The 15,630-nt window shown below is 36.5% G+C and overlaps 1 protein-coding gene across 8 annotated transcripts in view; it reads left to right on the top strand.

Moving 5' to 3' along the window:
- The window catches only part of RABGAP1L (RAB GTPase activating protein 1 like), a 265,221-nt gene that overhangs the window by 137,928 nt on the left and 111,663 nt on the right, over positions 1-15,630 (top strand). For all 8 annotated transcript variants that reach the window (XR_005933627.1, XM_041127540.1, XM_030034313.2 and 5 more), the window contains one exon: positions 8,246-8,359. Coding sequence is in view for 7 of the 8 variants with exons in the window: in XM_041127540.1 (XP_040983474.1) it covers positions 8,246-8,359 (114 nt within the window). In the remaining variant the exon portion in view is untranslated. The remainder of the gene's footprint in view (positions 1-8,245; positions 8,360-15,630) is intronic.

The raw sequence follows: 15,630 nt of genomic DNA, 5'->3' as shown, positions 1-15,630 counted from the left end.
CAACTACAAACTTAAGACACTTTTTAAAATCAATGTACTGGCAAATCTTTATCTGCATAGTGCTGCAAGGCATTTCCTGCTTGTTAAAAATTGGCATCACTGAACCAGATAAACTTACCTGATATTGCAGCATTTTCTCTTTGTATTAACATTTTGCCAGCAGCAGGTGATACAGATGCTAAAGGTTGGGGTGTGCTAGAGGCCCTACGTAGCTATGGCGTTTGTTATAATTCTTTCTTAGACCTGAAGTCACTTGTCTTGCAAAGGAAAAGTTAAGCAACTTGGGAAAGCAACACTTTCTTTAAAATCTTAAATGGACCAGTTACATTGATCATGTCATCTTTTGATTGCCAAAAGTAGGTTTAATTTCAGAATTCATAAAAACGTGTTGAAAGAAACACTGACTAGACAGACTTCTACTTGGTCAGTGATGCTGCAGGAAACTAATCTTCTAAGACCTAGGTTTTTAGAAAAGTTTGCTTTTTAAAGATTTATTTTTTAAGCGGTAGCTGTATTTTTCTTTTTTCATGCTTCTTGTAGTGAAGATTTCTAGGCGGTTGTTTAAAATTCAAGTAAGTTTTGTTTCACCATCAATTAAGGTAGTTAAATAGGAGTCAAGGATTCAAATATGCCACCTTTTCCATTTTCTGTAAACAGTTTCACATGAGTTTTCCACAGCCATCTGATATTGGTGCAGTTAAGTATTGTTTGTTAGAAGCAGGCCTTACCTTTCCAGTTGCTTCTGGAAATTACCCAATGAGTTGGTGGTAGAGTCAGAAATATTTGAATATTACAGATTAATCACAAGAACATTTTTTCCAACCTTTACAAAAGCAGTTGTGTCTCTAACAGAGGAGACATAATCAGAAACCTAATCTAAAAATTAGCAAATCAGAAGGAACTTGGGCAAAATTAACTTGCTACATGGATCAGTCTGTGGGTTACCTTTTTACTTGTCTGTTAATGAGATAGTGCCTATACACATTTCAGAATAAAAAACGTGAAATGATGATGAGTGAACTGGATAACATAGCTTTTACTTGGTCTAATATATCTTCATGTCCTCTGGAGAGCCCAATCTTCCTAAGTAATAGCTATTAAAAACAAGAGCAAACCTAAGACAAAATCCAGCGCTTAACAAATTCTCTCCAACCTTTAAAAAAAGAACACTGGATATTATATCTGCTGAAGATCATGTGACCCAAATAAAGCCCCAAACATAATAAAATGGAAATTGAAACACTGTGATACCTACAAACAGATGTGTGTGGCCCTTCATGCCAACTATACATCATAAGGGAAACAAAAGCCCAAACCCCATCAGCTAGTGTACAGAGTGCCTTATCTTTTGTGGGAGATCAAGGAGCTTTCAATATAAGTGTTTAAGAGTATCTCTGAATTCATAGTGTACCATGCCAATGGCAAAAAATTGAGCTTGGTGCATTCAAAAGTTGATCTCTCCCAGTAGCACAAGCAGCATTTTTCTTTGGACAACATCTTTCAGAAAGGATATGGCAGAGTAAGGAGAATAAATTATGTATCAGTAGCATACAAGAGAGGGATGGTGTACAGAATAGGAGAGGGAGAAGGAAAACAAAACACGAAGATAGTAAAGGTCATGGATATTTTTTGTTTTTCAGAACAAGAGAGTGTATGCAGAATTGATCATTTTGTGTCTGATCTTGTTTTGCTGTGATTTTTTTACAGAAAAATGTCATCTCATCTGTTGCTCAACCCTGTTAAGATCTGAGCTGTTTCTGCCTTACCTCTGTGACTGCTACAATATTACTTATTTTTTACAGCTACATACAGAATAATATTTACATAGCTCTCTCTATTATTCTAGTACTACCTTTTTCTTCTGTGCAGTCTTTAAGAATCTTGGAGTTGTCATTCTCTGTGGTCCAAGTTTACCTTGTCCAGCGTCTTGTAGCTGAAAACTGTCAGCACCAGGTTCTGGGAGAGTTAAAAGCCTCATACTGGGCAGTTGGTCAGTGTGTCTTCATCAGGGCTCCTCCTCCCAAGTGGTTTTAAGATTGACTTAAGTGTTGAAAGAAATACAACAACAGCCTTTCAAAATGAGCATCATTCCCCATTTCCTTGGCACTCACGTGGGTGATCATATAAATAATAGAACAGTTCATAAGAAGCTTTTGGCCAATCCAATCCCAGTGGTACTCTATCTAAAAGTATTAGGGTCCCAGCCCACAAGCATTTTAACAATTGGAGAATTGGCTATTTAGACGTGATTGGTAATTTTGCATTCCTAGTATAAAAAGGAGCACATTGTAGATGCTTTTCTGAGGATCCTGTCTTGGGAATTCTCAGAATTTGAGGCATGAGCAGCTGCCTACTGCCTTGTCAAACACAGCTTGAGAAGAATGGGAGATAATTTGACAAAAGAAGATGTCTACTTCCTTGGGCAGAGCTATATTAGTAATCCAAAATATTACGCTGATTAGAGAAGAGAGCCTTTGATACTAAATTTAGGTCCAGGCTTGACCTGTCAGAAGCCCAGGACTGTTGAGATTTGAACTGTTGATTTGGCCCCATGTCCAGTAGGACTGTTGTTTCTTTCTGCTTGTAGAAAGCAGTTTAGCCCAAGCAGCAATAAATACAGCTGATACTGAGCCAGAATTTGCAAAGTTCAGCTGACCACTGAACTAACCTAAATATTGTGTTCACTTTAAATATCTTGATATGTAACTGTTAAAAAAAAAGTCTCTAAAGACTAATCCCCTGCTTTTTTTCTCAGTTTCTGTTTCTCTGTTAATTAGTACTCTTTGAGTATTATATGCTTTCAGCTGAATAAAAGCTGATGGTGACTGAAAGAAAATCTATTTATAGAAAAGAGCTGAACTACAAGGTATGTGTTACAAAAATGCTACAGAAGAACTGAGCATAAGCCAAACATCTTCTATTCAATGTTTTTAAAAGGAAGAGCTATTGATTTTTTTTCCAAATACTGATTGGTAGGGAACCAGGGATTTTCTTGGATCACACATTCTACTTGGAGGGTTATGATATGTATGGAAAATGATGAGATGAAGGAGGTTGATGACGTGTGTATATATGCTTGCACAACATGATGTCCGGTTTCACTGAAAGTATGAGTTTGGGTGGACGTCATTAATAACAAGGGGCAAAGCTACATGACAGTTACGCAGATCATTTCAAACCCATACTGACTGACCTCATCTATGTTGTGTATTTTGTATTTGCTGCCTATTTGTGTTTGTGTTTTAGAGAATTTAAAGTTATTATTCATATTCCGTTGTGTGCATGTGTGGAAATGCACAGGACCACAAAGAACTTTAAGGAACCAAATAAACAATATGCAAAAAATCTGTTCCTTCACCAAAATGCTTAGGGTACTGAAACAATGTCATAATGTCTAATAATGTGCACTTGGTGAGTCAATATTTAAATTTACAGCTTTTCAGGATGAAGAGGCATGGATTTATTGAGGGTACCTCATCCCGCTATCAGCAGGTGTTGTGTTTCCACATAGTACATCTCTGGCTAAACAAGAGTGATGATCACCTGTGGCAGTCTGGGAGTTTTTGCTTTCCATACAACATGTAGAAAAGTTTCAGTAACTAATCCTGAAGGGACATGATACACCAGATTTCCAGGGCATGGTAATTTTAGATGTTGAAAGCCCATTTTGAAGTTTTTTGGTTTGTGGGTTGTTTTTTTTTTTCCTTCCTTTTCTTACTTTCCTTGGTACTCTGGACACAACTTCACTATTTTTAGCTAGTGAAGAGATGAAGCACGGGTGGGACAATATGATGCAAAATCAGCTGATTGAACCTCACCAGAGATGCAGACCTTTTAAATGGGTCCAATCAAGTGAACTTGTACTGAGTCTCCAGCCCACACAAATCATGTTGTTTTCATGTGTAAACATATGTGATAAAACCAAACTTGATGGAGATAAGCCCTTGGAAGTTAAGTACAATATGAGAATTGCCTACTCGTATGCATAATGATATATTCTTGATCACATATATTTCTGTGGTTTTGGGTTGTCTTCTTCCTGGGATCTCTGCCTTGTGTACAGAAGGAATAGTGCTTATCTAATGAGCGACTTTTTTTTTTTTCTTATTGTTTTCTTTTTTTTTCTTTCTCCCCCCTTAGTATTTTTCATTGTGTAACCCTGTGCCTTCCTATATATCATTCAAATCAGGATTTGAGGATGAAGTTACTATTTTCCTCTTTGGCATTTCTGTAGGACTCATCACTACAGAATTTCAGCGCTTCAGATGTTAATTGATTTTCGTAACACCTACTGAGATGGGGAATTATTATTAACCAGGGAAATGGAACACAAGGAGATTGAGGTCAGAAGTACTGCTCACTTTGAATGCCAGGCGTGAGACACATGTGACCCCTGGTTTATTATTTTTTTTAGTATTCGTATAAAACTCTTGAATTCCTTTAATTGCAGCTGTAAGTAATTCTGCATTTCTCTATATTGAGTCAACCGCTGTAATACAGGCAGCTGTATAGTAAGGAAAACTCAGATAACCACTCATGGGATTTTTTGTGTAAGTGATGTGCCTGGTTTACATAAGTAATTTTGGGCAGAAATCTGAGTCTTAACACAGCATTGAGATGTTATGCCCCAAGAGATTTTTCTTTCTTAATACGTTCTTCTGGCTTATACCACATGTATCCTCCAGTTCTTTCAACAAAGGAAGCAAGGCTCTACCTACAGTAGTCTCTTCTACTCCCTAACCGTACTTCATCAGCAGAATAGGTACAGTCATGGTGACAGCTGAGTAGAGGTCCTTTTTGGAGTGTGTGTGAAATGTTCTTAATTAAAAAATAATTTCTGATGTACATGCATAAAGATGGCCCTGTATTTCTTAATTGTGAGTGCCTGTGTACCCTTAATTTTCTTTTAAATTTATTTAATATAAACAGTTTTCTGTTCTGTTCTGTATTTCTATATCAGTCTGCCTTCTGGCATCAAATGTCCACATTCAGCAGCATCTTAATAGTTTAAAATGGCAGCAATGTCAAGGAGTCAGTATTCCAATACAGTTGCTTCACAGTTGCAGAAGTTTAGCTTTTTTAAAAGTGAGACAACTCAAAGTAGATAGCTTGTTCAGTAGGATGTCAGCTGTCATATAGTTGACATATGAAGATAATTCTTTTCCTCAGTAGAATATTGTTTCTCTGAGTTGGCAGCACAGAAACGATGATTAGAAGTGAGAAAGATCATTAGAACTCTGAATGCTTTGATAGCCATCTCACCTTAGCTTTTTTTCATAATAAATTAACTAATCATGACTTTCAGAAGAATAAAACCTAAATTTGGATAACTGTAAGCTCATTGGCTGTGGTACTCCTGAGAGCAGCACTATCAACAAACTCTTATCTGGAAAAAGGTAGAAACTTAACCAAAATATTTTTTATGTATTTTAAGAAGTATTTCTACACTGATCTTCACCCTAGACTATTTTCTTGTTTCTCTTAGATTATGGGTTTGTCATATTTCAGTTGGATGTTGTCTTTTGAGAAGGAGTTAATTCTCCTGCCTTTCAGCTTAAATTTTATTTTGGGTCCATTTAATTTTTTCCTCTAGTTTTTTAGAAGCGTCTGTTGTTAATAATGCTGAATGAAGACTCTGCTTCAGGCTCCTTTTAACTCAGTAAATGTGAATTTGCATTTGGGCCTTTACACAAATATTTTTTGGTCCTACCTCGGACATCTACCTTGTCAGCTTCTATGTGCTCAATTATATGTTGGCCTCAGTTCAAGAAAACATAGAAATACAGGGAAGTCAAACACAATCTGCCTGCCTGACAGAAAAGCAATGTATGTGCTGGATGTCATGGCCTTCCTGTAACTTTCTTTAAAATGCCTGGATCTTTTCAAATTTTTGCTGAAGAATTAGTGTAACAGATTTTTATAATGGACTCGGTAACTGTGCTGTACCGGTAGATCTTAAATGCTGTTTAAGGCATTTCCTCACAATGTAACTGAAATGTCAGATCAATCTGGGAGGAAGACTGCAGTTATTTGGCCCTTCTTTGTTTGAAAGCCATGTAAATGAAAATATTCATTGAAGAAGTCTAATTAGAGAACTGCTTATTATTAAATTTTTATTCTTATTCGGTGTTTCGTTGCATGTGATTTAGGTTGTGGTTAGTTTGGGTTGCTAATAGTTGCATGATGCTTAGATGTCCTGAAAATCATGATGATAACCTGGTGAAAGCATAAAAGTGTGTTTATTTTCTCCAGCAGTACCAGTTAGCATAATACAAACATCACCCTTCTTCGTAAGATTTCCTTTTCTTAACACATAACAGGGTGCCTGGTATTTTACAAAATACAGATCGTGTTATTGTCTGGTACTAAAAATGTCATTGTCAAGCAAAGAGAAAGCGACAGTCGAGATGACTGAAAATTAGGACATCGTAAATGGATAGATTAATGATAGCAAAGATTCAGGAAGCCCATGAACTTTAGGGAGAGATTTGAGAGAGCAGAAAGAGGAAGACTTCTATGTGCAAAAACTGGAAGATTGTGTCAAGTGCAGAGACGGATGGGGAAGAAAGATGAAGCCATAGTATAGCACAAAGGGTGGAGAGAGTCGAAGGAAATGAGAACACAGATGAGAATAGAAGATATCTAGATTTTAAAAAAAAAAAACAACTTTTTTTTTCTTCTTACTTATCTGTGATACTCAGTTGAGTGCTGTTAGAAAACATATTACAGTGACATTTATGCTCGTTGCAACTATAGCTATTTTCTTAGCTGCCATTGAAGTGAATGGAGAAGTACAATGATGGGTTTTCATCTCTGGGGTAGCCTGATCCAGCCCATGGTGACGTCTTCATGTGTATTGGTTATGGATGGGCCCAAAAAGAAACGGTAGTTCGGAATTGCTGTGAACTCCTGGCTAAGCCCCCACAGGCAACTGTATTCCTGTGTGGCATTGGCTCACTATAGAGGCTTTATGGGATTAGGAAACCACCTAAATTCGGGAGATTACCTGGTTGGTGACTCCGGCAGGTGTAAAGAAGTTTTTTTATGGAGAGTCCTGGATTACAAACTGCAGTCTGAGGGTTTAAAAGCTTTTCTGTAACAGAGATAATTTGTTTTCAAGTAGAAGTATTTATAAAGGATTTATTTTCTAAGTCACAGGTGAGGATTCTGTTGGTTTTTCCTTTAGGATTACAAAGGTAATAGAGAAGAGCACCGTTTGATATTTACGAACCTAAAGGTACTATCTTACACTGAGGGTGACTGGAACCTGAAGATAATTGATTAACTGTTGTAGTTCCAGCTCTGACATTTTGATGCCACTTCCTCATACACACAGTGGTATTTCTCAGGTCTGATTGCAATGATTTCCATCTTTTTTATAGAAATGCAGTATCATAAGCAATTGGTTCTTTATCTACAGAGCTAGGTATGTCTAGGGAACAACTCAGTTGCCTAAACGTGGGCATTTGGTGTCATTGTAGCTGTCTTTGTATATGCAGATCGTCCACATGGAGCTTGCAGAAATGATGCAGCACTTAACAGCAGACTTGTATCCTTCTGCAGTAGCAACTGCTTACCAGGCAAGATTGTCTTCGAGCTTCTAAAATGGCATCTGACACCACTGTTTTTAGGCACCTGAACTTATCCTTAGTTGCTAGTCAAAGTAAAAATGTAATTGAATTGGAGATGGTAGCAGGGAAAGATACGGGGTTTATCTGACAGTATAACATTTTCTGGTGGTACTTCTGGTTTTGTTCTTTTAAAGACCACTTAATGGTAAACTTTGAACATTTCTAAGAAGAGTTACAATTTGTAATTAACACTGTTTGTATGATAGATGATACACATTTAAAAATAATACCTCTGAGCTTGCAAGAGAGAGACAGTCTAATTTTCTTTTCCTTTTTTTTTTTTTTTACTTCCAGAGAAATACAGTAAGCATATGTTCTGTGGTAAAAATGCACATACAATTAAATAACTAGTCATTTCCTATGAGTTTTAAAGTTGAACTGTAAGCCTGAAGGACAGAAAACATGCCACGTTGCTCTTGTTAAACTGTCAAGTTATTACTGCTTATGAGACTAGAGGATTTTCAATTTCTTCTCAAAACATTTTTGGAGGATGAGTCAGTAAAGCAGTTATCTAATGTATCCACGTTGACTGCACATTGAATTTTATATTCTGTTGTGTTTAATTACACTGTTACCGGGCTAATACATCAGGATTTTTCTCTCTTTTTTTACAGGATTCTGCTCAAGAAAGTGTCATTACACGAGATATTCATCGTACATTTCCAGCACATGATTATTTCAAAGATACAGAAGGAGACGGTCAGGAATCTCTATACAAAATCTGTAAGGTACAGTCAGTACTCTGAATTTTAAAGTGTGTTCCATATTTTGCTATGACTGTATTTTGCCCTGATAACCCTGTTCTGATCCAAGTCACTAATCAATCAGATTTTAAAGCTTTATTTAGATTGCATGTGGAGAGTGTAGTGTTTCTGCAGCACTGCATAGACTGAAGTACTTTTTATAACCTTGCATTTTGTATCTCCTAAGATGTGTATGAGAAGAGCAAGGCTCAAGCTAGTTTTACTGATGGGCAGTTTGATATCAGAGGTCCACTTCAGTAGAAGCATGGTGTAGTGGAACTTTTTTTGCTCTGCTGGTAGAGACGTCTGCAGAGGAAGAGAAACCCTCAGAGCAAGCTCTGCTATGAGGTTAAGCAAGAATGTCTCTAGATAATTATCTAGAGAACAAGTTAGCTGACCTTTCCACAAGCAATGTGTGTGCATAGCTTTTCACTTGTGGCTCTCAGATCACCTCTAATTTTTCCAATCAACTTAATTTTTTCCGATTTGCACATGGGGAAGTTGAGGTACTAAATGAACAGATTTGTCCAGCTTGTACAGACAGACTTTTGTTGCTCGTGAGAAATCCAGAAGGTAGAATATTGCAGCTAGACAGCTAGTTCTCTGGCTGTCAGTTGCAGATTTTATTGTGTTTCTGGCAGTCAGTTTTCATTTTACATTTTTTTCTACATGTAGAATAAATGATTGCCTTCGACGAAGCCATTTCCACTTCCCTTCCTTTTCCTTGTTACTCTGTTTCCACCTCCAGTTGATTAATAGACAGAAATGATGGAGTTGTCATAACAAGCAGAACAGAGTGTCCTGCCTTTGGGGTATAATGATACATATTCCTGTTCTCCAGATAAATTCTATGGTGATACAGACTCCTATTCAAACAATAATTTGGATGACTCTTAAATATAGCTGCTTAGGCTACATATATTGAAGTTCACTGTCATGAGTAATTCACATTAAAAAAAGAAGTAAAAAATAAAGGAGCCAAGAGAACTTTGAACCAATTACATTGATTTCTCATTAATCTTGGAGGGCTCTAGAGGGCTACAGGAAAACAGTTCCCGTGCCAGTCTTTGAAAAGAGTAACTAGGACAATGCAGGTAATTGTGGGCTTGTCAGTTTGATATCAGTTAAGTGAAAAATGATGGAATAGCGTTCAACTTACCGAGAATTAAATGTGAGAACTATATTATAATGAATGCCTATGAGTTTACTGAAAATAGATCTTGACAAGCTAATAAAAAAAAAAAAAATTACAGGTTTCATTGGTGAAGGTAATTTTACCAAAATTCTGTAGATCATGTAGTCTGTCATGCAAAAAATGTATAAATGCTGGACAAGTTAGAACATGAACAAGACACATTAAAGAATTAAAAACTGGCTAGCTGGCAGGTTACTAAACATCAGCACTGAATAAATGTATTTCAGACAAGGCGTCATGAAGATCACTTGTTCATTGAATGCAAGGTCACTTGTTCATTTGGTGTACTCTGGTTAGTCACCTAAAAGAAAACAGAAAAATCATTTCTGATAAAGCTGTCTTGATGACACAGAGAAAAAGGGAATGGTAAATAATGAGGTGTTAAAGGATGTATAGATAGATGTATCTTGTGTAGGAATAGAATCACTTGAGTAACTCAGTATTTTACAGCTGCAGCAGCTGCTTTTATTACTGTGTCCAGAATTAAAGACGACTACTTTTACATTGGAAAGAATCTGTAGAAGTTCCATGAGGATGATGAAAGGAGTTGGGAACATACTTTGGAAAGAAAAACTCTGTTTCATGAATGAGTATCTCAGTCTATTTTGTTTAATAAAGAGAAGATAAAGAAATGAATCTGTCTGAACTAGAAGCAACTTAGAGGAATTATCTGTCTAGCAGGCAGCTTCACAGAGGCAGAGATCTCGGATCTTCCGGGGTTTTCTGTACTAAAAGTGAAGAATTTTACTCATCTTCCAAAGCTGGGAGCCTTCCCTGCTCTCAGGGCCTCTACTGCTCTTGCAGAGAGAAAGTTGCTGCAGATGTTGGTCCTCTTTTCTTGAAGGATCTGGATTAGAGGCCTGTCAGTGTGTACATCAAGTTGAGGACTGCTTTTCCTGTGAAGCATTTTGTATTTATCTCCAGTTGAATGACCTCTGCCACTTTGCCACTTTCTCTTGATATGAACATGTTCTGTGTAGCATCTTTACAGTCAGCTTTTAATTTACTCCTCCAAACAACTTTGTCTCATCAGCAGTCTTTGTTACTGTGCTATTTTTATGTGTTCTGTATGATTTGTGAATATTTTCAACAGCATCATCCCTAGCATGTCTTTCTGTAAGGTTCTGTGCGTGACCTCACCTTCATTCTGTAGGTGAGAACTGACTGTTTATTCCTACCTTTTGCTTTCTATCCTTTAGTCAATTATTTGAGTGCATAAGAGGACCTTCTATGGCAGCTTAGTTCCCTAAAAAGCCTTTGGGAAGGGAGCTTGTTGAAGGTTTTCTAAAAATCCTAGTAGACTCTATTGACTGCCTCATTCTTTTGTGTGCTCATTGGTTCAGAGAAGGATTTGGGAAGCATTGCTTCCTGGTAGAACAGCCACATCCAATCTTCAACACTGAATTATTCATAAGTTTACTGATTTTATTCTTGACAGTTTCTACCTACTTGCCAGTATTGAGATTAGACATAACTGCTATGTAGATCTCTAGGCAGCAACTTTTCCTTCATCCTTGCACTGTTTTCTTAAACAGCTATGGCTGTGTTCTACAGATGACCTGTCTATGGCCGGGTCTGACTGGACCTTGAGTTTATGATTGATGTGGTGAGTTTTAGAGAAATATTTTTAAAAGCTAATTAATTTGCTTATGAACTTGTTGTTCCGTTGGAAAAAAAAATTAATAATCTGTGTTGGAAGTAATATTGTGGCTGCTTTTTATTACAAGAATAACTTTTAACAGAGGTGCTGTGCACTCATGCCCTTCTTCTAACATGAAAGTAAGATATTTGAAGAATGGGATTATTGAATAGGGCTGGAAAGGTCTATCCTCAAGTGGGAGGGTAAAAAGCTGAAGAGCATTTTCTTCAATCCCCACTGAAATGAGAGATGATGTGAGCTGTCAGATAAAAAGGAAAACCATTAAAAGCTCACTGCCTCATTTTAACGGGTCTGTCAGTTTTAGTTCCGTCTCTTAATCTCTTCTTCAGAACAGTAGGAAATCGGGAAAGATGGAAACTTTTTCAGTTGGAGAACATTTATGTGACAAAGTATCTAAAAATAAACTTTAAGGCTGACAATGGTGATAAGGAATGAAAAGAGTTCCAGAATTTAGATAGGAGATTTCGCTTGAGGACGTGGCATAAGCTAGATTTGCACAGAGCAAACATCTTTGGGAAAATAGTTCTGTTTCTTGCACACTTTCTGTTTAAATACTATATGAATTCTAGCTGTATTTAAAGTGCTCATTCTCTGTGTTACAATGCATAGCAGAATAGTACTCTTGACCTACTTCCATGCGTGCATATGTAGTTAACAGCTCAATGCTCCAGGGAATCAAAGCACTTGGCAGAAACAGTCCTCTCAACTGTTTGGAGTGTATGCAGTGCAGAATTTAATGCAAGATGTGTTTTGTCTAATTTTCTGATTAAAGTAACTCCTATTCGACAAACAACCACTGTGACTTTAATAGGAGAAAGGGAGTATGTTGCAGGGAAATCAGTCAGGTTAGCTAGGTGAGTGTTCTTACTGGGCAAACTGGAAAAATAGACACAAAGTTTCCTGTTTTTCTGAAAATTGTTGAATTACTTTTCAGAGATTCAAAGTTGGTGTTAGTGTTTTCCAGTAAACAAAGGCATTATGGAAGGATATGAATCATTTGTATCATGACATATTTTGTTACTAAATACTTATCTCCTTGGCTGATCAAATTTGTAGGTTTTTTCCTAATCCCAGTCATACTTGCCTGAAGGTTTTATGCACAGGATCAGTGTGATAGCTGGTTTAGTGTGAAATGAAACACTCCATTTTAGTTGTCGTTCCAATGTCTGTCTGTCTGTTGGTACCCACATTAGTAGAGGAAATAATAAACTTTTTCTAGCAAAGCTAATACTGAGTAGGTTCCAATATGGGGTTTTTTTGGCTTTCTTTTCTATATAATTGAAATGTGAAAATGTCTTTGAGTTGCTTTTCTGTGACCAGTAGCTTCTATACCGTGATAAGCTGTGAATGATGGATTACTCTTTGGCTCATCCTTCAGCATGGCAGAACTGCTGCTTAGTGCTGTCCTGTAAGCTGATTGTCTAACTTTCATCCTTTTTTTACATTTTCATTTCCATTTCATTGCAGCATCTTTTTTCACATGATCACCTCTTCTCAGCATGCACATACTACAAATTGAAAAATGTGGAAGAATATCTCCTCAAATTTGCAAACAGGAAGTTTCAGTATTTGTCCACTTTGGTTTGGTCATTTGTTAGAGCAGATCTCTTTCTTTCCTATAGGAGTCTATTGGCCAATTTTAGAATAAACATAGGAACATAAACAGAATCAGTTAAGAATTATTTTTTGTCTATATTTAGTTGTTTGTTTTCTTTGCTCCTGGGTTGAAGAGCAATTTTAGTAAATATTGTTGTCTTGTTTCATGCAAAGGATTTTAAATGTTATCTTGTCTTCTTCCATTTACATATTAATAAGGTTCCTTCTCTGTGCATCTGTGCTCAGCAAGGAAGCAGTAGTACTGCTCTTGCATATGGGGTTTCTGCTGAGGCTGTACTAGTGAAAAGGTCAGGATTGTGAATTTTGAGTGCTGGAAAGAGAGTGAAGGCTTTAGTATGTTTGGAGGCCTGCCTGGAAAAATGTGAGGATTTCTCCATTCTCTCGGCCCTTATAGCTCTGGAGGAGGCATATTGTATAATATACATGTGCTTCTCCCTGATACTCAATAAACAAGTAACTGATTTGTAAAGATACGGTTTTCAGTTAACACAGAAATTCCTTGTATAATGTGATACATCCTAAATGCTGCATTTATATGAATATTATTACTTTCAAACTGTTAGCCTTATAATAAATTTAAGTATGGAGTTTTAAATTATAGTATCACTAAAATTATTCAGCAACCAAGCATGTGATAAAGTACCCTGTTGTGTGAGAAGTCTGCATCAAAGCATGGATGTTTTCTTGAGACAGTTGGTTTTTCAGACACCGTGTAAGACTTTAAACTCTACTAAAATGGACTTCAGCACAGAGCTATGTCTGTATCAGACATCAAGTAGATTCCCTAGATCATTTCTGTCATTTTGGTAGCAACACAAAGGTAAGTAATGAGAGCAAATCAGGCTTGTAATTCTCCCCCCCAAAACTTGCATTCAATTCCTGTTACTTTTTCCTTTTTCCTGGAACACAGGTGCTGGATATCTTGTATGGCTGTTAACATGGATTGTGCCAGTGTGCCTGTCGCTTTTTCAGAGAAGTGAGTGTTTCCTGTGCCAGGAAACATTATTACTGACAGGAGAGATACTGTTATTGCAGATGAGAGATGGAGATCTGTAGAGCCTCTGCTCATACCTTTCCCACTGCATTGCCCTGAAGTGTGCGTGTGGGAGTGAAAGCTCTGGAAATGTAAGACCTTTGTATGAGGCAGGCACTACAGAAATATTTTTCATGAGCTCTCTTTAGTTTCTAATGTAATTGTAATGTTTTGTTTCTAATGTAATTGAGTTACTATGGTAAAGGCAAATTGGCAATGTGATTGTAAGCTTATATTTGCTAGTTAGTGTTTTGCATTTTGTTGTTTTAAGTACATTTGAACCTTCAGCAACTATAAGCAATCATTTTCATGCTTATAAGGATGCAAAATGGTGAAAAACGTTTCATTCTAGAATTTGAGACGTACTGTCTACTCATCCTTTTTTAAAACTGCTGGGACTCATAGACAGTAGTTGCAGAAATCCCAAATCTGAGGTTTTAAATTCAAATCAGCAACTGTTCCATTTGTCTTTCAAATGCTGCTTACTTGGAATTTTTCTGTCTACAGAAGATTCTGATCTTGGGAGATTTTCCATTAATTATTTTAGAGAAGAATTTCTGTTCATCTCTGGATTCTTCATTCACTTTCCCAACATGCAGGCAGTTCCCTATCATTGACTTTATTTGAGGAGACTCTGTTGCTTCCAAAGTATTGACTTTCTAATGATGTTGTACTAATAACTGCATAGTAGTTCTTCTCTTCAGAAGACAGATAACTATTAAAAAGATGTTTTCATTCTGTGAGTGAGATCTTCATTTAGTTAAAATGAATGAAAGTAGGCTTCAAGTCAGAATCTTCATTAAGTCCCATTTATGAGACAGAGAATATTTAAAATCTCACTTAACTAGAGTATTGTGATTGGAGATTCCCCAGGAGCTTAAGGAAATAATAACTTAAAAAGACGGCAACATTGTCGCAGGTTGTCACGGGAAAAATCCCATTCTCTTGAAATTACAAAGTTACAAAGACTGCAATGGCAATAGAGGATTTGGGATTTTGCTTTGTTTTCATATTTCATGTGGAAAGACAAAGTTAATGCTCCTCAGTCCCTTAAAAAGACAAATCTTAAATAATTAATCTTAGATCTTTTGTTAATAATACAATATTATAGTGTTATCTGTAGACAGCATCCTTATTTTTGAGGCTGTTTTGGTTAATTACATTATATTTCAGCAATATCAAGTCCCATAGGTTACTTAAAACTAAAAAAGCGTAATTGGAAATGTAATATGCATAAAACTTCAAAAATCTCTTTGCTTTGGGCAAATACAATGAAATCATGTAGATTCTAGAGGCTTCATTAAAAAATAAATCTTTAGTTGCTGGGATTATGATGCTTTGACTTAACAGCAGAATCTTTCTCAGTTTGATCTAATTCTCATGCAGAACTGAAGTTAGTATGTAAGTATCTGATAACAGCTGCTTGTGAAGATCAGATTTTGGGGAAGGACCTAGTTGAAATGCATTGCAAAAAGCAAGCAGATCAAGCAGTTAATATTTTTTTTCATAGTTGTCAGTTGCTTCAAAGATTTGTTAATGATGACATCCTTTTACTGACTGGGGCCCTCAGACATTTTTCTCTTATATATCCTATATATATCTGTGTGCAATAATTAATTTGAAATATTTTTTTAAAACCAAATTATCCAGTACTTATTGATTTGTAGTTCTGTGGATCACCTTTTTGTACAAATGCTTCAAATTTGTCATCTCTTCTTCTGATTTAATCAGCCAATTAATGGATTACCAGT

The sequence above is a fragment of the Aquila chrysaetos genome, chromosome 12 (genome assembly GCF_900496995.4).
Source record: "Aquila chrysaetos chrysaetos chromosome 12, bAquChr1.4, whole genome shotgun sequence".
Taxonomy (NCBI): domain Eukaryota; kingdom Metazoa; phylum Chordata; class Aves; order Accipitriformes; family Accipitridae; genus Aquila; species Aquila chrysaetos.
The sequence above is the reverse complement of the archived record's forward strand: the minus strand, read 5'-3'. Positions and strand labels throughout refer to the sequence as shown.